General features: G+C 42.8%; 1 protein-coding gene and 1 pseudogene across 1 annotated transcript in view; one reads left to right on the forward strand and one right to left on the reverse strand.

Moving 5' to 3' along the window:
• The window catches only part of Spg7 (SPG7 matrix AAA peptidase subunit, paraplegin), a 91256-nt gene extending 73052 nt beyond the window's left edge, over positions 1-18204 (reverse strand). Inside the window, exons 1-7 of the mRNA XM_070530893.1 lie at positions 17795-18204; positions 17614-17710; positions 17464-17541; positions 17221-17384; positions 14060-14140; positions 13135-13368; positions 396-545 (exon numbers count right to left, since the gene is read on the reverse strand). Of these exons, the coding sequence (XP_070386994.1) occupies positions 396-545; positions 13135-13368; positions 14060-14140; positions 17221-17384; positions 17464-17541; positions 17614-17710; positions 17795-17989 (999 nt within the window). The 5' untranslated portion in view covers positions 17990-18204. The remainder of the gene's footprint in view (positions 1-395; positions 546-13134; positions 13369-14059; positions 14141-17220; positions 17385-17463; positions 17542-17613; positions 17711-17794) is intronic.
• Positions 18205-18354: 150 nt separating this feature from the next.
• LOC139054214 (ankyrin repeat domain-containing protein 12-like) overlaps positions 18355-21963 on the forward strand; it is a 69026-nt pseudogene continuing 65417 nt past the window's right edge.

Here is a 21963-nt window from a genome sequence, read left to right on the forward strand (position 1 = left end):
AGAGTCGAACCCATGACCTTTGATGTTGATGAAAGCAAAGTTAATTCGGGCACAGTTATTTAAGATATAGTTAAGGCACCTAAACTCACAATCATTGGTGTGAGTTGAACCCTAGACCATTGGTGGGAGTCAAACCCAACACCTTTGGTGGTAATTAAGGCAAAGTTAATTAAGGCACAGGTAATTAAAATAGAGTTAATAAGGCACTAAAACCCATGACTTTGGGTGGGAGTTGAAACCTCGACCTTTGGAACGTAGAGGGATGACTAAGTGAAGTACATTAAATGGATTCAAGGGTATGGCTAATGGAATTAAGAGGGACCACTAAGCAAAGTAGACAGCTAATTAAGGGCAATGTGTACATCATGTGCCCCTCTTTAATTTTCTTTACTTACAGTGTAGCGTTCCGGTTTTTTCAAATAGTCAACAAATTCCATTATCTCTTGCTTGGCTTCTTGCAGTCCTGCCACATCCTTGAAACGCACACCTTTGCCAGATCCAGTAAGTGGGTCTACAATTGTAAAACGGGCTCTGCCCATCTGAGACTGGTGGGGTGGAGAGAGGGGGAGGGGGCAAAAACACAATTATAGATGTTGCTTTCAAAATTTATATGATTCATCGAAGATAAGGCAATTCATTAGCAGCCTTTACAACAAACAAATTGCATCATGCACGCTCCAATTCTAGTTGTAGTCAGCAACAACCTAATAATTCAAAAGCAAACACACCTCAAAGGGGATATGCTACACTACATATGCCACCAAATTATCTTTGCTGATTCCTCCTTTCCTTTCTCACACTTGAAATCCAAGTCACTGTTTTTGGCTTAGCCAGTCACTCTGACAGTGTACACTTGCTCCCCATAAGGTGCAGGTGATTGCTCAAGAGGCAAGAACACATGGTAGCAACGGGATTAACCTGGCCTTAGACAGCGCATCACAGTGACAATGTGCACCTTGCAGTTTGCACTCTTGGCTGGGACAAAAGTATGGCGACGAGAGTGTGTGCGCCTAAGCGAGGTTGGGATATTTGTTCCCCCAATCTCTTTTCAGAGCCCTCCTTATGACTGTATATGCACCATGCAATTGTCCCGTCCTCTTTATCCCCACACCTGCCGATTAACACTCCTGCTGCTTGGCTGTCTATGCTTACGTGTGACTGGCATGTTTCTTGTTTACTGCTGAACAACTGCAGCACACTGTCTTCATGCCTCTGAAATCTGTAAGGCAACTACATTCTGGAGACAGAGAGACATACGCGCAATATAATTTTGTGGAATTCTCTTGAATTCCCGACACAAAACTGGCTATAGTGCAGAACATTCACAATAAGCACACTTCTGCAATAAGTGCAGGTGTCCTGTGTAGAAATGCATTCGAATACTATGTGCATATAACCTGAATATTCTTGATTTCCAGTCAACAGAAAAGTAGCTTTCAATAACCTAAGCCATTAAGGTGCACCAAAGCAAATATGTAGTCATTAGAATTGTAGATTACACTGCTGAAAATGTGTCGGCATTAGTCATGTGTCAAGAGGCGAGTTGAACAAAAAAAGATAGCAAAATTGATGATAGCACATCTTCTACCCTCAATTGTCTGAGAAAGCAGAGAGGTAAAAATGTTATCCATACGGCAAAACAGTGCAGAAATCCTGCAGTGTGTCAACCATTGTGGAGGTTTTGCTCCATAAACAAAACAGTGCAGAAATCCTCTGCTGGTCACTAGCTTCCATATAGTCTGAGGGAAATGCACAGAAGGTGCCATAGGAATAAGGGTGCGCGAATAATTAAAATCATCGAATAACAAATCAAATAGTGCCCTATTTGATTCGGTCTTCAAATCGCATAGCCACTATTCGTGAATATGAATATATTTTGAATACTTTTCAAATATTTCAAAACGCCAACTGCGCCCAAATGAACATCAAATTGGAGCAAAAGTATGGTAACCGTTCACTTCCGAGGGCATAGTATAGACATAAAGCATAACTTGTGTTGTGGAGTAGGCTGTGTCACTTTACAGGCTATGTCACTACTTTCCATGCTGCACAGCGACCATTCGCGCTCTCTGAAGAACCATGTGCATGCAAAAAAAACTCGTGTGTTCCATAATGCAAAGAAGGGGTAAAGTGTGCAGACACGGACACAAGAAATGTGGACAATATGAACGCCTTTCGTGTTGTCCACTTCTCTTCTGTCCATGTCTGCACGCCTTACCCCTTCTTTGCATTATGAAACCTTACCAACTAGCTCAGCTTTCTGTCGTTATAAGCTTCATATGCTCCTAATGCTCCATTTGAATGAGAAGGAAGGGGGTTAACCGAGGGGTCCGATTTTTATTAATCATAACATAATAAGCCAACAAACAAAGACATCAAGGACAACACAGGGGAAATTACTTGTACTTACTAATTCTATTAAAGAAATGATAAATTAGTGACAATGAAAATGGATGAAAAAACAACTTGCCGCAGGTGGAGAACAATCCCACATCTTCGCATTATGCGTGCAATGCTCTAACCTATTGAGCTACTGCTGCGCCATTACCCCATCCACTTTCTTAGGTATTTATGTTTTTGCTACTAGAACTAACCTTGGGAGTATTAGCCAGCGCCATCACTCATAAACCTTGGTGGCGGGTGTAGAACATCTTTTCTGCCGCAGGTGTCACGAGTACGTGATCTTTTTGGGTGAAGGCCCTCAGTTAACCTCCTTTCTTCGCGTTCATTACATAACAAGGGTCTTGAATCTGGCAACATTGATGCCTTGAGGTAGTATGTATGGGTTTTTTGACCAGTTGCCTTCACCCAAAAAGATCACATACTAGTGAAGCCTGCGGCAGAAAGAATGTTCCACATACACAGCCAAGGTTTGTAAGAGGTGGCGCTGGCTAACACTCCCAAGGTTAGTTCTAGTAGTAAAAACATAAAGACCTAAGAAAGTGGATTGGGAAACAGCGCAGCAGTAGCTCAATTGGTTAAAGCATCGTACACGTAATGCGAAGACGTGGGATTGTTCTCCATCTGCGGCAAGTTGTTTTTTCATCTACTTTCATTGTCATTATTTTTATCAATTATTTAACGCAATTAGTAAGTACAAGTAATTTCCCCTGTGTTATCCATGGTGTCTTTGTTTGTTGGCTTCTTATGATATGATTGATCAAAATTGGGCCCTCGGTTAATCCCCTTTCTCCTCGTTCATTACATAGCAAGGGTCTTGAATCTGGCAACATTGATGCCTTCAGGTAGCATGTGTGGGTTTATTGACCGGTTGCCTTCACCCAAAAAGATCACATTCTCGTGACGCCTGCGGCAGAAAGGATGTTCTACATCCGCTGCCAAGGTATGTAAGTGGTGGCACTGGCTAACACTCCCAAGGTTCTACTAGGAAACAAAAAAACCAAGAAAGTGGATGGGGAAACGATGCTGCAGTAGCTCAATTGGTTAGAGCATTGCATGCGTAATGTGAAGACGTGGGATCATTCCCCAACTGCGGCAAGTCGCTTTTCATCCACTTTCATTGTCATTATCATTCTTAATGCAATTAGTAAGTACAAGTCATTTTCCCTGTGTTGTCCTTGGTGTCTTTGTTTATTGTCCTCTTATTTATTTATTTATTTATTTATTTATTTCAAGGCACTGCCAGCCTCTGATTAGAGGCCTTAAGCAGGAGTGGTTACATACATGACAAACAATACATTGAGTACAAGATGCGAAGCATGAGCGAAAATGAAAGAGCACTGAATTTGAAAATATGAACAGCGTGTCATTTGCGAAAACGTAGCATTTAGTGCTAACAATGTGACGCTATTCCAGAAGAAGAAAATGCAGACTGCTCTTAGTGCTAATTTGATGAACATTGAAGAGACAGAAAAACAAAACTAGAAGAATATATGTATGCAACGCGTGGCAAACGATTTCAGAACATACATCTTATCAGACAAACATAATGTAGTAGTGTGTATAAATATATGTAGCAGTGGCAGACACATCAGAAAGCACGTGCGTTGAATTACGTGGAAAGGCAGGCCGAAAAAAAATAGGAAAAAAGAAAAGGAGGGCAGTCGATGTAACCCGTTCATGTATACAATTTTTTAAGCAGTTTTAAGAATGATTCAATGGTGTCGCAGGAAATCACCACAGCAGGAAGTGCATTCCATTCCCTAATGGTTTGGAGACAATATAAATTTCTAAATGCCTCTGTTTTGCAGTAGTAGTCTTTAAGCTGCTTAGCGCGGCTAGACTGAGTTGATCGACGAGCGAGAGGCTAAGTATACGTGTCCTTGTCTATACCTAATTTTCCATGATAGAGCAGATACATGTACTTTAATCTTTCTTTATATCCTCGTTTTTGTAGGGTAACTAATTCTGCTGTTTCGAGCATCACACTTGGTGATGCATACCAGCTAAAGAAATTGAATACAAATCTTATCGCCTTTCTCTGAATTTTTTCCACCTTTTTTATGGTAATATCGCTGTGTGGATCCCAGACGACAGACCCATACTCAAGAATCGGGCGGACGGAAGTTTTGTAAGCTAGTAGCTTTATCTCACGGGGTGAATTTCTTAAGCGACGCCTCAAGTAACCAAGCTTCTGCATGGCTTTCTGTTCTATGTATGACATGTGCTCATTCCACTTTAAGTCCGAGCTGATAACTACACCCAAATATTTATAGCTTGTCACGCGGTCTAAAATTTGCCCATCGATTGAATACTGATTGTTTAAAGGACATCGTTTCCACGTCACGGTCATCGCTGCAGTTTTTTCCACAGTGCTTTTCATTTGCCATGCGCTGCACCATGATTGCACTGTAGACAGTGAGGTATTTAACAGAGATCGGTCAGCAGGACTACGGATTTTTTTATATAATACGCAATCGTCGGCAAACAATTTTATTTTAACTGTGAATTCTTGGGCAATATCATTAATGAAAATTAAGAAAAATAAGGGATCAAGCACCGATCCCTGTGGGATTCCGGATAGTACAGGTCTTGAAAGTGAATGTGTTCCGTCTATGTTTACTGTTTGCTGTCTTGAAGTAAGGTATGCTTGAATCCAAGAAAAAAGGGACTTATTTTTAAGTATAGGTTTCAATTTTATCGTGAGTTTGGTGTGCGATACCCGGTCAAATGCTTTCCAGAAATCTAAAAAAATAATATCAATTTGCCCTTGCTCATCCAGAATAGCTGCGAAATCATGAATGGTTTCTAAAAGCTGAGTAGTGGTTGAAAGCCCTCTACGAAATCCATGCTGCCTTGATTGAGGCAGCATGGAACTGTTGGATGTTTAAAGCTAATGTGCTCCATTTGAAATGCTCCATTTGTGCTTTTAATAAACAACACTTCCTAACGTACTATGTAACGGCAGAAACTTGCTAACTTTAAGAATACTGGGATGTGAACATCGCCTTATATTAACTGTGATAATGGCTATTCATTATTTGAAAACTATTCGGAAAGTATTTGATATTCGATTCGATTCTCTTTTGGCAATATTCAATTCATATTCAATTTGGTCTCAAAAATCACTATTCACACACCCCTACATAGGAAGGATACCACAAACTTGAGAAGAGCACTGACACAGTGATGTGAAAAGGAAGAGACAGTGAGCCCTTGCCTAGGAAAATCCATTAAATTGGCCAGATTGCCTTTTCAATCGTATTCTCTTGGAATGTCATTTGGTTTTTATTACCAATCATTGACTGCTCTTGACAAATCGCAGTCAAGAAAATTTGTCAGTCAAATGTGGTTCCACATTTACAACGTAATGGTACGACTTCATTCTCATGTATAAGTACTTTACACATTTATGGAACCTCTTTTTTGAACAATGTAATAGCAACTGCTATTTTTCAACACTAATAATCAATTTATTAACACATTTTTTTTTCCTTTAGTGTCCCTTTAATTTTCAAATATTGATTCACAAATATACAGCTCTAACGGTGATTTGCATACCTCACACCACAAAGCAACAGCAGTTGTCACAGGTGCCCTAAACATGTCCACTCATATAGCTATTGTGTTAAGTCCCTGTAATGTCATCACTTGCACATTTTACACAGTGCCTGATATAAAAAATTTCCCATCAACAGTTCTTGCGCTTTTTATGTCTGGTCATACGAGGAGCTAAGTCCACATACAGAGTGATGATGAATTCCAAGTGATGACATTACTTTAGTCAGATTATTCCAGCTATGAGTTAATTAATTAATTTATTTCTTTATACTGTCAACCCTCTGCCAAGGGTTCTTACAGGGAAGGTTTTAAACAGGGAAGAAGTTTGGGCGTGTTTTAAATGCAGGCAGACCATATGTACAGGTGCATCAAGCTGCAGCGCAATCAAAAAATACATGTCTAACAATTTTTTCAAATTCCCAAAGATCACTGGCATTTGCCACAAAGCTTGGCATCGCATTCCAAAGTTCAATCATGGGAGGGAAAAAAGAAAAGCGGAATGCATCACTGTGAGCAAAGTATGGGCGTAAAACATATTGGTGATTAACACGACAGCTTCGTTTTCCTGGAAGTTGCACATACTCATCTTTGTTGATTTTTAAATGTTTATGTAGTATTCTAAAAAAAACACTTTGAGACGATTTTTTTGCCTTCGTACTTCTAGTGTTTCCAGTTCACAAGACTGCAACGTCAGTGTGACGGAATCTAAACAGCGGTACTTTGAGCATATGAAGCACGCGGCACGACGAACTTTTTCTAATCTTGTAGTCATTTCTTTCTGATGATATATGCTGGATGAATACTGCTGGTACGGAAAATGCAATTTCAAGACAGACTACAGTGCTAAATATTAATGTCCTGGTGCTTCCACTGTCCTGATGCGGTGAAGTTTCACCGCCGCATCCCACACAAAGAATACAAAGAATATGAACTACACACTTGACAAATGTTACTGTGACCCTCCACAGGCAGGCAATATGAAAGTTGCAGAAAATTAACTATTCAAGCATCCTCTGCTTGAAGGAAATTCATATCATTCAGCTTTCTTTTTATGGAAGATGTGTCAAACAAGTCTTCAAGAATCTTTCAGATTCTTAAAGGAGATTAAGGTTTTAGAAGTGTGAGCATCTAAAGTATGCATGGAAACACAAGTATTCGCTACACTATATAATATTGACGGGAACCAAGGGGTTGCAGTGGAGTGCCGGAACCATCGAGAAAGATAGCAAGTTCTCAGAACGTCTAGCATGTGCCATGCTTGTGCCGCAAGCACGCGTCGCCAAACTTTATTTTCGTCATCTTTTGCCATGCCAACCAAAAGTGCCGACTTTTAGCGTCTGTGTGCAGCGGCATCGGTGGGCGCTACGGGGCCCCCCACCCAGATGGAACGGCGAAACGTACTCACTGACGAAGTGGTGATGGTGCTGTATTGGTTACATGCAGATCCGCAGATACACCGGCGACATCCGCGGGGTACACCGTGGGAGGCATCTTGAGGTAGGCCAGTTTGAGGCGGTGTAATGAGACTGATATCTCTTCGCAACCATCTAATAGGATGGTGGCGGACATTGGCGTCTTGTCGAGGACATGGTACGGCCCATCGTAGGAGGGTGTAATAGGTGCCTTTACAGCCTCTCGTCTAAGAAAAATGTGGGTCGAACACCCAATGTCCAGATGCACAAAGATGCTTAGTCTGAAGATCGAGGCGGGACAGGACGCAGTTACTGAATGCAGTCCACTGCAGAAAGCTGGGGCAAGGGGTCCAAAGGAACGAACATGTCTCCAGGAAGCCACAAGGGTGCACCATAGGTGAGTTCGGCCAGAGAACAGCCAAGGTCGTGACGAAGGACAGTGCGTAGGGCGAGAAGCACCATAGGAAGGTGGTCTACCCAGTGCTCCTGATCCAGGCGCACAGTGAGGGCAGCCTTGAGCTGGCAGTGGAGCCGCACAACCGCGCCTTTGGCACAAGGATAATATGCAGTGGTACGGCAGTGTTTAGCACCAAGTAGGCGGTTGAGGGAAGTGAAGAGGGTACAGTAAATTGCCGGCCTTGATCAGTGGTCATGATGCTGGGGCAGCCAAAGTGTGAAACCCATGCTGAAACTAAGGCTTTGGCCACCGTTTCTGCAGTGATGTCTGGAATGGGCACAGCCTCAGGCCAACAGAAGAAGCAGTCAATCATTGTTAGAATGTACTGGCAGTTCTAAGAGGGAGGAAGTGGTCCAACCAAATCAAGATGGATGTGGTCAAAGCGACAGCCAGGTGACAAGAAAGACTGCGTGGGAATCCTCATGTGGCAGGTCACTGATGCGGTCTGGCATGCAAGGCACAAATGTGTCCACTGGTAAACATTAATGTTGATGCTTGGCCAGATGTAGCGCTGTGTAACAAGGCACTGCGTGGCTCGGATGCTGAGATGGCAGATGTCATGAAGGGGCGAGGTGCAGCCGCTTACATGTCGCACCAGAATGAGCCAAGCACAAACAGGTAGGGAACGAGTAGTAGACTGAGGGAAAGGGGATGGTCACGCTGTGCTTGCAGCTCAGGGTCTTCCATCTGCACCTGAGCTAGACGTTCCCAGTCCACAGTTGAGGTAGAAGTGCCGAGGAGGGTGATGTGGGAGAGTGCATCAGCTGCCTCGTTTTCGGTGCCTTTGATGTGCCAGGGGAGGTATTCTGCAGGAATCCACCTAGTGGACTGTCCATTTCGGCCGCTGCTGATTGGCTGGGGCCGCTTGTCTCCTCCTCTCTCGTACAGCTGCATCCAATCAGCAGCAGCCAAAATGGACAGTCCACTCGGTGCACTCCTGCAGAACACCTCCCCAGATATCTGTAGTGAACTCCGATATATAGGCCAGTTGACGAAGTTCACGTGCGACATACTTGGAAGAGTTTGTACGGAAGACATACACCAGAGGCTTGTTATCCGTTAGAACATAAAATCGCTGGCGCTCCAAGAAGTGCCAGATGTGCTAGATGGTGGAGTAGAGAGTGAGCAGTTAGCAGCCAAAAACCCTGTAGTGAGTCTCGGCAGGTTGGAACTTCCGAGAGAAGAAGCCCAGTGGATGCCACTCAGAGTGGAGAACAGTGCCGATGGCCACACTGGAAGCATCCACCACGATGTGAGTAGACAAGTCAGTTTTCGGGTGGATGAGAAGCACCGAATTGGCAATGACTTGTTTAGCAGCCCCGAAAGCAGCTTGAGCTTTGGGAGAACAAGAAATCGCGGATGCAGAGCTCTTGGTCGTGTGAAAAAAGTCAGTCAATGGGTGCAGAAGCTCAGCACAGTGCGCAATGAAGCGTCAGGAGAAACTTACTAGGCCCAGGAACTTACGCAGTTGACGTAGAGTAGTGGTTGCTGGGAAGTCTTGCACGGCCTGGACATGGGAGGGCAATGCACGAATTCCCAGCGCTGAGGCGTGGTGACGCAGGAACTTGAGTTTGGAAGACCCAAAGATGCATTTCTGGGCGTTGACAACCAGGCCAAATTGTTGAAGGCGTTGAGAGTTTCCGGAGGTGACGCCCATGATCTTGTGGATTGGGACTCGCAACGAGGATGTCGTCAATGTGGGCAAACACAGCTGGTAGTCTGCAAGTTACCTCGGCAACGAATTTTTGAAACATTTGAGCTGCGTTGCATAGTCCAAAGGGCATGTGCACATACTCAAACAGGCCGAATGATGTAGTAATGGCTATCTTCAAATATCAGCAGGCTCAACAGGGATTTGGTGATAGACGTTGACAAGGTCCACTTTACTAAAGATTTTGCATCCTTCCAAGCAGCCTGTGGAATCTTGGATGTGTGGAAGGGGATAGCTATCGTGGACCGTGTGAGCGCCTCGTAGATGCCGCATGGACACCAATCACCCGGTTCTTTCTTGGGCTCCAGATGGAGTGGAGGAGGCCCAACCATTGTACAAAGGGTGAATAATACCCAGCTGGAACATGTGCTCAAATTCCCATTGAGCAATGGCCAGACACTCACTGACTAGGCGGCGTGGACGAGCTGCAGCAGGTGGACCACACATGACAATGTGGTGGGTTACGCTGTGCTTGGGTGGCCGATTTAAACTGCAGGGCCTTGTCATGTCAGGAAAGTCTTCGAGGATTTAGCGAGGTAAACTTGTAGGCCAGTTGGTGGGACATTGTGAATAAAACCGCTACAGACAAGGGACTGAGGGAGACAACAACACAGGGTTGTACTTCAACCAGGTAGTCAGACCCACCGATTTTGAAAGGATCTTTGCATTTTAATTTGCTCAAATGGTTTTTAAGGAACTCTGACTTGTACCTGCTAACTTCCCCTTTCCGTTACAATGGCCCTGAACGGGCATGATTGCTTTTGAGTCTTTGCGGTGAAGAATATGCTCAGAACATTCAAATCACTCCCAGAGACCAGTTTTGCCAGCTTCTGCAGGTTGAGATCTTCTAAAAGAACAACTGCTCTGCTCTTCACCTTGGAGGGCTTTAGAGATACGGCCCTTCCTTCAAAAAGTTTCTGTAGAAGCACGGTGAAGCCACCTTCCTTGTCAGCCTGGATGAGAGCAATGTCATTCTCATGAAAATGGCAGGCCATTTCATGTAAAACTTGAGAGCTACTGGACTTCTTGGTGAAATTCTTGCGCAGACATTGTACACTCTACAAAGGGGATGCTAGCATGTTCTCTCATCAGCCGGTGCCTTGTTAGCCACACAGAGCACCGAGGCTAGAAGGTCGTACTTGCGAACGTGAAGAGCACGGCACTTGCTCTTTTAGAAGATCTCAACCTGCAGAAGCTGGCAAAACAGGCCTCGGGGAGTGATTTGAATGTTCTGAGCATTTTCTTCACCGCAAAGACTCAAAGATTCATGTCTATTCAGGGCCACTGTAACAGAAAGGGGAAGCTGGCATGTGAAGTCAGCAAGTTCCTTGAAAACCACTTGAGCAAACTAAAACCTAAGATCCTTTCTAAGTCAGTGGGTCTGACTACTTGGTTGAAGTACCACCCTGTGTCGTCGTTTCCCTCAGTCCTGTGTCTGTAGCAGTTTTATTCACAATGTCTTCGAGGATGCGAGCGCACGGGCATGGTGGAATCAGCGTGCGGTTGTCAGTGGGAGTGACAGCTGACAGAACTCCATGGATGGAGAGTCGTGTCTTGATGTCAATCAGGCGACAGTGGTGCATGCTGACGTCGAGGTCGAAATGGGTCAGGAAGTCGGAGCCGAGGATAGGCTGATTGACATTGCCTATGATGAAGACGCACTAGAATGTGTGCCACAGGCCAAGGTCGAGAGCGACAGACCATAGACCCATATGTGGTGATGGAGGTAGAGTTCGCTGCACTGAGTGTAGGGCCAGGTGAGTTACAAACGCGGTCACACTTGGAGGATGGCAGTATGCTGACCTTGGCACCCATGTCTACAAGGAAGCACAGGCCAGAAATGCGATCCATGATGATGAAAAGGCGACTGGGTTGTAAGGCGAAGTCACATGCCACCGTCAGTGATCTCTCAGTGCATTTCCCGTCCACTGGCATGGGGACTTGCACTGGTGGGCGGGGTGCGGGAAAGTGCAGTGGTACTAGCAAATAGGCGAGTTTCAAGGACTGTGCGAGCGGGGACTGATCGGGGAAGAGGGTCGGTGGCTGGGACATGAGCAGGAGCTGCACTGGTCATGAGAGGACATCCGAAGGGCATCGATGGAAAAGGCGAGCTTGGTGTTCCAGGACTCTAAGCAGACCATGATAGTGAACTCTGGTGTTGAAGAAAGGGTGGCGACAGAAGAACTCACGTCATGGACTCGATCAGCAAGCTGGGCGAGGTTGTCGAGGGTCAAGTCTCCAACAGCTGCCAAGACAAGGCGGGTGGACTGCGGCAAGCGTTGCGGGAAGAATTCCTTCAACAGCGCACCATTTGCGTTGACACTGCTTGAGCCAAGGAGCCGTGCATGCTATTGAGCAGCTGGGAAGGGCGGTGATCTCCAAGCTTCTTTGGAGGCGAGAAGGCGTTGCACGTGCACGCTCTCAGACGCCATGGTGTGTCCCAAAATACTCTGCTTCAGTTGCTGGTACGAGGCACCCCGTAAAGGTGCAGCAATGATGTCCTCCACCTCGCGAACAATCTTAGGAGACAGGTTGGCAAGTAAGTAGCAATACCAAGAAGTCTCCGAGGTGATGTGGTGTAGATCGAAGGAGGCTTCAACCTGGGTGAACCAAACCTGTGGGTCCTTGTACCAGAACGTGGGCAGGCAAAGCTGTAGAGGTGCAATGCCCTGAGGGCGCGAGGTAGCACCAGGCTACCTCGTACTCAGGTTGCCTGAGGGTGGTAGGTTGCTGGGGTCGGTCATCTCGTAGCGCTAGAACCAGAGGACCAGCATAACAGGCTCTCAGAACGGCTAGTACATGCCATGTTTGCACCATGAGCATGCGCCACTCCACTTTATTTTTGTCATCTTTTGCAGTGCCGACCAAGAGCGCTGGCCTTTAGTGTCCGTGCGTAGTGGCATTGGAGGGCGCTACACTATTTTAGCTGGTCAAATTCTCAACAAGAGCCGTAAAAGCTCTATAGGCAATCTCGGTACCATGTTTTCTTGAAAAAAGATGTCCAAATATATACTGGTTAGAAAAATATTTTCATCAATTTTTTTTAAAATTTTTCACGGCAGTAAAGGGATAAAAAACTGCATTAAAACCATGCCCCCCTAATTAAATATAAAATTTCTTTTACATATGTTTAGTGTTTTGCTTGCACATATATTTTGTTATATCATAATGCAAAAGGCATGCATCACTCCATGCCTTTGTACCAGAAGTAATAACACTTCCTTATATAATCAACACAAGCATACATACTCTTAGTGAAACATTTTTGGACCTCACCAGCACATGACTAGAGCTATTGTTGGTTTTTTATTTACAAGCTCGGGAAGGTAGAGAGAGTTCCCCTATGCTTCCAGAACATTGCAGCAGGAGGAATATGGTACTGACCCTACTGCACAATCCAAAATAAGTTCTGCTCACTGGAGCAGTAGCTCAGAGACTTTTGAAAAAGAATGGTTCTTTTCTGAAGAAATGGTCAATAAGCCATGTTTGCTCAAGGTTAACATAAATGCTGCAAAGTACACCATGAAGTACAGAAGTCCTACATGGACAAGCTGCATGAGCTTAGCACTGTAGACTCATGCAGGCAGACTCACAAAGAAGTCCATCGCCTGAGGCGTCTTGATGGTGCCACTGCGAAACATGAGTAGGATCATCAGGGCCACCGCAATGAGGGAGGCTAGCAGAAGCCATGTGCTCTCCTGGTTGCGTTCATACACCAGTGGCACTCCAGCATCAGCATGAATGCCAAGGCTCTTCTCAGCCATACGCAGCTTCTCTTCAAAATGTTCCACGTCGACAATGTTCATGTGAAAAGTCTTGTGCTCAGCCTGCACTACCAAACACAACCATTACTGCACAATTCATTAAACATACAGCAGTCCTCAACCATACAGTGGCAAGGACTAGGGCACAGTGAAAAGAAAGCAAGGAATATAATGAACATAAGTACAACTTTCATTCTAGAGTAACACATTTTCATAAGGGAGTGTCTTTGTAGCTAGAGAACATTGATCTTTTAATGGGGCCAAGATGGCACCTAGTCCACACATCTATCCATTAAGCCACCACTTTGCTTGCAGCATTATGAATTGCACCCAGGCCTGCTAGCAGAACTATGAATGCTCCCATTAAAGAACAAGTTATTTCAGTATTAAATTCAAATTTTAGTTGTTGCATCATGTGTGACTTTTCTGTATTAATTTGGCTCTTGTTGCATGCACCAACAAGAATGCAAAAGATAATACATAAAAATAATCTAAACGTAAGCTGAATATGGTGATATCCATAGGTGACTATTCTAATAGACTGCAGTCCTGAAATGTGCGCTTTTGACACGCAAAGTACTCACGTTACCACCATCTTTATTTTAGAATGCACACAAATGTCTGGCATTCACTATAACATGCAGAAAGTTACACACATTACGACACTTGTTTTAGAAAGGGGTGCAAGGAAGAGCAAGGCCAGGCTTTACACAGTGCATGATGCACTGAAGTTGTTTTCATTTCTTTTTCTCACCTTTCTCCCTTTAATGATAGCATTATCATGCAAGTAGATGGTCACCAAGTCAAGCTCTGGTCTCACAATGATTTCTTCAACCTATACAACCACACAGACACACAGAGAAAAAAAAAAGAAGAAACAGTGATACGACTGTATTTCCAAGTGAGGATGGTGCTACTAATAATGCACAAATATATGCCAAAATCACACAAAAGAAACGACACGTAACATAGACATACAGTGTTTCAAACAGTAGCAGTAGTGGTAGGTTCTTCAAGAAAGTATAAATAAATTTTAGCTTATATTTTATTCCCCCTTCACATTTACATTTCTGCACGCACACATGGACCCTGTACCTCTAGAGTTGAACTTTTGCTCATTTTATTCAAACAACACGGAAGTTACACAAATGCTTGGCACTCCTTGGTTGACATATTGTGCAAGAGAAGTTGACAGCAAAAATATAGAATTGCCTAAAAATCATTAACTTTAAAATGTTTGTGCTTAGAGTGCACATTTCCATTGGAAACTTGATGAGAGCTGTATTCTAAAGCAAGTTCATTTTGTTTTCCTTACAAGGGTCATGTTTCAAGGCAGTAATCCTGAACTTTGTCTCTAATTTTACATTCTGAGGTAGGATTGCCAGCACCAAAGTGAACACCGAAGCGATTAATTTTATGAGCTCGAAGATTCCTTTATTTTGCCAAGCAAGAGTGACAGAACAATTGTTATCAGCACTGCCCTGCTTTCAGACTAACACATAATACATAACTGGTTGCATCACCCTGGGGCAAGTCTTTGAGGTGCAGGAACTTCGCAAGATTAAAGGTTGAGGTGTATACTGTGACACAACTGCAGGGGGCTCACAAGAAAAATTATTGGTAGACTGCAGGTGAGATTGCTGGGCTTACTTTAATTTGTTTTGTGCTTATCTGAACACACAATTTTTTTCCCTTACTATTTTTCACATGAAAGTTCACCTGCATTTGTGGCAACCCCTATTCTATCTATATATGGCATGACATGCTGAAGCCATCTTTATTACTTTCAAATTTCTGCATTTTCAAAGAATGAAAACATTTACGTCAAAGTGATGCTTCTACAAAGTATACAGAAAAGTCATATATATGCCAGCCACTCAACTCTATGAATGCCTCAAAAATATGGTGTCAAGCAATGCAAAGTGGCAATCTGTAGTGCTATCTGTAGCAGACTATGAATTTTTACTAAAACATCAGAAGGTAAAGGTAGGTGTGTGCAATGTCAAAAAGGCATGACCAGAAGCGAGTAATTCCACATTATTCTTACCTTCATCAATCAAATATAAGTGCAATGGATATAACTGCACAACACTTTACTAGTGTCATTAATCCTATGTTTTGTTTATGTGACGACATACTAAAATTGAGCTTTATTTAAAAAAAAAAAACAGAGGGTTGTTCAGCACACAAAAGAACATAATTGTACTCTGCTTGAGTTTTCAGACTCTACTGCACAAGACATCTGTGCAGGCAAATTTGTTGTCCAGGAATTTAATAGAGCTGTCACATTCTACGTAACCCAGCATAATTCCAGCTCCATCTGCCATTCGGACCAACACTATATAACACGCACAGAATTATCTCCGCCCTACTCAATGTCACTGGACATCTGCTTTTCTTCATGATCTATACCTAATTTCGCTCCTATTATGTGATTAAAATCAACTGAAATGAAACTGCATAGAATAAAAAGCCTAATACTGCACATATCTGCAATATGCTAAATTTTAATTGCAAGTGGATGCATCACAGAATGCTTGCAAAGATTAATGTTTTTAATAACAAAACTGGGAAACAAAGAAATGCTATTAATACATCTTGGGAGGGTTGGAGAACCCAGAACCCCTTTGACCAAGTCAAGAGTAGTGTGGCTGCTTGTTTCTTTAGATTTAAAGTGAATGGTTGTGCACCCACAATGTTTTCCTCATATTGAAAGCAATAAATACAAAGCAGAAACACTAACAGGCTTGGCTGATATAAAAAGTTATGGGCCTGAGCGTCTCCAAATTGCAACAGTGGGTTATGAGAGACGCTGTAATGGAGGGCTCCAGATTAATTTTGACCACCTTGGGGTCCTCAATGTGTACCCAAAGCACGGTACACAAATGTTTTTGCATACTGTTCCCACCAGAATGCATTCCAGGATATATTCTGATGGCCCTTTATCTCGACATGAATTCCAGTCGCGGAATGCAGCTGCACACCCCAGCAGCCCCATACTGCCTGGTGTTCTTGTCTGCTAAATGGTCATTTAAATGCTGTTAAATTTTAAAACTATGCAACTACCAGCCCTACTGCCTTTACACAGCTGCTCGAGCTTTGTGCTGCTGCAGTTGCAATGCAGAAATTAACATGTGGTTTAACACACGCAAACTGTGCAAATACCTGGTGGACTTGATTTTCTTGACTATATATTGCAGTCCAATGTAGCTTTTGGATTGCCACTGTTTTATGTACCGTACACCAGCCAATGGCCGCTGTTATAGCTGTGGCATATCTAGTACCCACATTCCACTTTGAATGTTACTGTGTTTATGCAGTCAACCAACCCTGGCACACCCATTCCATTTATCTGCTAGTTACATTTATGCAAGTTAGATTTATCCAGAGTCCACAGTAAATAAAGTATAAATTTTGCACCAAATTTCTACTGCTCCCATGCTATAAGACTTTAAATTTTTTTAATTTTAAAATTTTGTACTTTTCCAGTTACCTGGAATATTGACTTACTTGAGTCAGAACTGCATTTGTGAAGATAAATTCTGTTTTTTGGCTTTAACTAAAAACAATGCTAAATATTGGTGACTGGTCAAAGGTGTAAAAATTTCATTTTTGTAAAGAATTTGATTGCTTACAGTAGGTTTTATGAAAACTTAGATTTTCAGAAAGATGTATTTTCCTCAATGCAGGTCTAAGATTTAGCATCGCAAATGCCCGAACACAGACTAGCGACATGAATTTAAACCATGAAATAGAATACACGCCTTCCCAGGTGTCCAGTTGGTCTGTCATAGATGAAATAGAAGAGCTGGAACTTTGCAATAACACTGCCATGCACTGCCTTGCCCCGCTATAAGGATAAGTGCTTACTCTAAACAGTCTGCGATCACGATATTGCCAACGCTTTCACTTCACCTCTCCTTTTGCCAGCATTTGGTGATAAAACTCGTTCCATGATACATAGCGCAGCACGTCTGGTTGGTTGCTTGTCGGGAACAGGAGGGACATTAGTGTGATGACTATATAGGCTGTCATCATCCAAATGGCTGCCTTGGCAAGCAGCGAAACCTTGGACTCTTCTGCAAGAAAGTTTTTAAATTAGGTCCATAGCGCTACGACTTTCATTCGTCCGAAAGCAAGAGACTGAAAGACACTCACCATCTTCCTTATCTTTGTTATTCTTGCCATTATTATCTTGTCTAACAGTACAACTTGTATGCAAAGATCTTGCGCAGCCTGGCAAACGAAACCAGACAAGGAAACTACAAATTCATCGAAACACTGTAGACGACTTAACTACTGGCTTACCTAGACTAGAAATTATACGATGGTCTGCGGCGAGAATCCCAGACCTCTTTAAGAGCCCTCTAACAGCCTTTATTTCGGAATTAATTTGACTGTAAAGCTGAAAAGCATAACAGAAAGAGCATTGCAATCAAATAGTCTGGCTTCGAAAAAAATAGAAAATGTTTCAAGATCTCTCACGCACCCGTTTTGAAGCACGAGTCCCAAGATAGTTGCTCGAAAGGCGCGCTATTTGTGCCCCTTGCAAGCCTCGAAAACCTAAAGTGCGCAAATGTGTGCTTATGAATGTCACTGCCGACGACACGACCAGGGACTGTCGATAACGAACTTTTCTGGTGCTGCCGATGACTGAATTCACCCTTCGCGACAAACTCATCATGGTGCAAGTGACAGCAAAATATCAAATTAAGAAAACGCTGCGACCTTGTACCTCACGCCAATTGCTTTCAAGTGTCGTATCATCAGTACGCCGCATCACAGCAGAGCTCTAACGCAGCTCCGAACCCGCTGAACCAACCTGCCGCTGCCCGCACAAGTTTCATCACGTTTCATCCATGTGGATACGGATGGATGTGGATATCAGCGCATCCACGGCGAGAGCCACGCTAGTTTGTGCATGCGTCTTCAGCCACTTTAAAAGTTTTATATAACTTTCCAGTTTACTGAAAAAGGGGATTTTTTTTTAGTTGGGAATTTTTCTCTTTTTTGTTTTCTTGGCCTGGATCGTTTGTCTTTTTTTTTTTTGTCCGCGTTGTGCGAGGGCTACCTACGGAATAGTGTATTTATTTGTATATCTTTTGTTGGAGCTCTGGTTGAGAGTAAATTTTTTCGGCTGCATTCTTTGTGAGCACGCGTTTGGAGAACACTTGCGAAACATCAGAATAAAAAGAAGAGCATATGAGGTAAACCTTGATCTTTTTGTGCCGGTGTCGTTTGTCAATTCTACGAAGCGTCGTAAATCGCGGATTTGCTGACAAGTATGTGGGATATGAACAGAATGACTTTAGGCTTAGAGAAGTAGAAAACTACTGTGAACGCGGCTTGGTTACCTTATTTTTTTCTTTGCCTCAGAAAGGGCGAAGCGTGTCGGAAAGAGTAAGCAAAAGTGAGTGGCAACCCAAGCGTCGTGTCTGTGGCACGAAGCTGAGGTGTCGCGGAAGCTAACCCAGGACTTTCAACTTGTGTGGTAATACTTAAGGTGCCTACGCTTTGCTGCCGAAGTTCTTGTTAATGCCTGCTAAAATAGTCGGGAGGGTGCGCAGAGTTCATTCTTTTGTCGCAAATCTCAACGGACATGTGAAATGAAGTGATGTTGAACCTGTCTCCATCATTTGCCGGCATGCCTTTGTTTTGCCTGACGCGTTAGCTGTGGAGCCATGATGCGTCAAGGCGTGTGATCGTACTTTTTTTTTTTTTTTCTGACCATAGCACGCAGCTTATGTTTTGGGTAGGTATTGTAATATGCCCATGCTTAACGAATGTGATGAGTCTTGCCTGTTGTCGTGGCCAGAGGCTTGTTTGCGGCCTGAGTACTACCTACTAGTAATTCGATGACAAAATAGTCGTTATGTAACGTCTTCCTCGTACTATTGTGTGATACCGTAAGGGTCTGTGTAGTATTGGCGGCGATTTTTGTTCTGAAGGGGGGCGGGGGGGGGGGGGGGTATTCATAACATTACTGCTTTATAGCTATAGAGTTTATGAGCGTGTACAAATTAGCAGGTGGGACGGGAACATCCTCTATTAAGTACAATCTGTGGAAAGTCCCGGCTTAAACTTGTGGAGGTAGCTTGTTTCACCCAGTTAAAATTGCACCTTCTGTCAAAAATAAATTTTCGCAGTGATGTATTTCTTTTTGAACAGCATCGCTCGGCATGGTTTATCTAACAGTTTTTTTTAGTGCTTAAATGAAATTGTTTATTAAGAATGGGAGTTTGTAATGCAACCTAAACTCTTGACTTACGGTAACGTCTGAAGCTGTATGAGGCTACCTTGTTGGTGTATGTGGACACTTCCCTCCTTGTCAGTCTCTGCTACTTGATCAGAACTGTCTGTAGTACGTGTTTCTTTCTAGTTGAGATCTGTCAGAAGGTGGCTGCTGTATTGGGCGCGAGATAAAGCTTAGCAAAGTGTGCTGAAAGCTGCTCATAGTTGGTACAAATGTGTATTTTGTGGTGTGATGTTGAAAAATAGGTGTTTTAGGAGGTGTAAAAGCGCAAGCAGCTGCAAAATAATTATCACACACAGGCAAATGTTTTTGTTGACTGCTGCTAGGTGTGTAAGTGAGCTACACAACCCCTTGTCTCTTGAATTGAAGTAGCGATTGCATTAAAAGGTGTTTTATTAGATCTTGATGTTGTCCATATACATAAACCAAAGTGCCATGTTTCTAACTGCAAAAAATACTATAGCCTGAAAACTCGAGAACTGTTTCATGAAAAAAAGCTATATATACAGGCATGTGAACATGGTTTCAAATACGTGAATATTAATGTTTTGGTTCATATGTGATTGAAAAATGTGATATTTAGGATTTTCAGGTACTCACTTATGTCTAAATACACAAGGTTACTTGAGTTATCCTAAATGCAGAAGGAACCATGTAGTTTACGGGCCACAAACCCAACCAGGAACACTTCATATGTTATTGCAGACTTTGTTGAAGTACCAACAGGCGTGGCTCAGTTGGCTATGGTATTCTACTGGTGTCCACAGTATTGGTGTTTATTTTTTGGCTTTGTGATAGTGTGCGAAACAGCCCTTGCCTTTACGTTTGATTATACGTAAAAGAAAAACCCAAGGCACTTAATAATTTTTCGAAGCCATTCACTAAAGCAGCCCCCAATGCCCCTGTTATGACTTAGGAATGTTAATTACTGTCAGATTTCAAGCTGTTTCTGAGCAAGATTTTTCTTTTGTGAGGGGTGTGGTTGGCTCGGGGGGTGCAGCTGCGAGGCATTTACGGACGTGGACATTAAATATTTTATTGTTATGGATATTTATTACACAAGATTTACAGCAATAGAAGTTGCACTCTTTGGCCAAGTCTAAATTTCTGATCATGGTCTAAAAGAAGCTAATTTTTCTTCTTTTGGTGAGGTTCATGATTACATGTGTTAACTGTGCTGGTATATTTTGCATAATGAGTTTTGGTTTCATTTCTGAGTGGGGTGAAGTCATTTTTATTCTTAAACTGCATCAACAGTTAAACTTTCTACTTGTAGCTTGTCTTGTGCAGCTTCTTGGTGTTAACATCATTGCCATTATTGCATAAATTTTAATTAGCTGCTTGCTCATTTATGGGTTGTCATTTTGGCAGAACATTTTCGTATAGTTGGCAGTGTGTGTAAACAAGGGTTCTATACCTGCTGTCTCTTCTTTCATTTTTGCTCTTCAAAAGTAGAAAAAATGTTTAGTATTCAGTCTGATTGTAAAGCCAGTTTTTGGTGTTTGTATTTGACCTGATGAGAGAAGTTTCACTCTTTGTACTTCCCTCATATTTGCTGTGTGTACTAGTGGCTTGATTTCTGTTAAATATCTTTTCAAATGTGCAGGTAAAAATAACGGCTGGCATTGAAGCATTTGTTAATGAATAAAAGCAAACTATTATAAATCTTAATGGAGATCTATAAATAATGAATTCCTCAAATTTAATGAAATATAGATGTCCAAAGTAGCTGGCTATGTATGAGTCAAGCACTGAATTTTTGTTGTTCTAGGGGTAATGAAAAGAGACAGGCCGCTTGTGGCTAGGGGTAAACAGAGTGGATAAATATTATGCAGTTAAGCAAGAATAATGTCTTTGACAACTGGAAGGAAACAAAAATGGCAGAGAATTGGGCAGGATGTAGACCAAGACTGCATGAAGTGAATGGCAGTCACTGTTGAAATAGCAAAATGGAGCATCACTATATGTGCTATGGAAATTCGGGTTTTTTACTACTGTGGGTTTGAATGCTAATGTTAACAGGATGCTGTATAGAAACATCTAGCTGAAGATGGGCTAGTTGGTACATTTTCATCAAGTTAATGGAGAACGCCTGTATTCCTCAAGAAAATGAGGGCCAAAATGCGGTTTCTTGAATTCTATACCAAAACCTCAGTGCCAGTATGTAAGTGTAACACCAGATTTCGAAGTATTTGTCAGTGTAATGTCACAGATTTCAAATATTTCACCATTTCAAAGGTCATTTTTAAGCTTCCACACCAGCTGCGACATTATGGAATGCCACAGCTGTTGCGAGAACTTAAGACCTTGCCCTGTGCCTTGTTCTTGCATCATCTCTGGCTTACCAAGTGCCCTCTTATAGTATGGGTGGCCACTTTGCTATGGCAGAACCATAATTTACTAAT

Source organism: Dermacentor albipictus, chromosome 1 (genome assembly GCF_038994185.2).
Source record: "Dermacentor albipictus isolate Rhodes 1998 colony chromosome 1, USDA_Dalb.pri_finalv2, whole genome shotgun sequence".
In the NCBI taxonomy this organism is placed as follows: Eukaryota; Metazoa; Arthropoda; class Arachnida; order Ixodida; family Ixodidae; genus Dermacentor; species Dermacentor albipictus.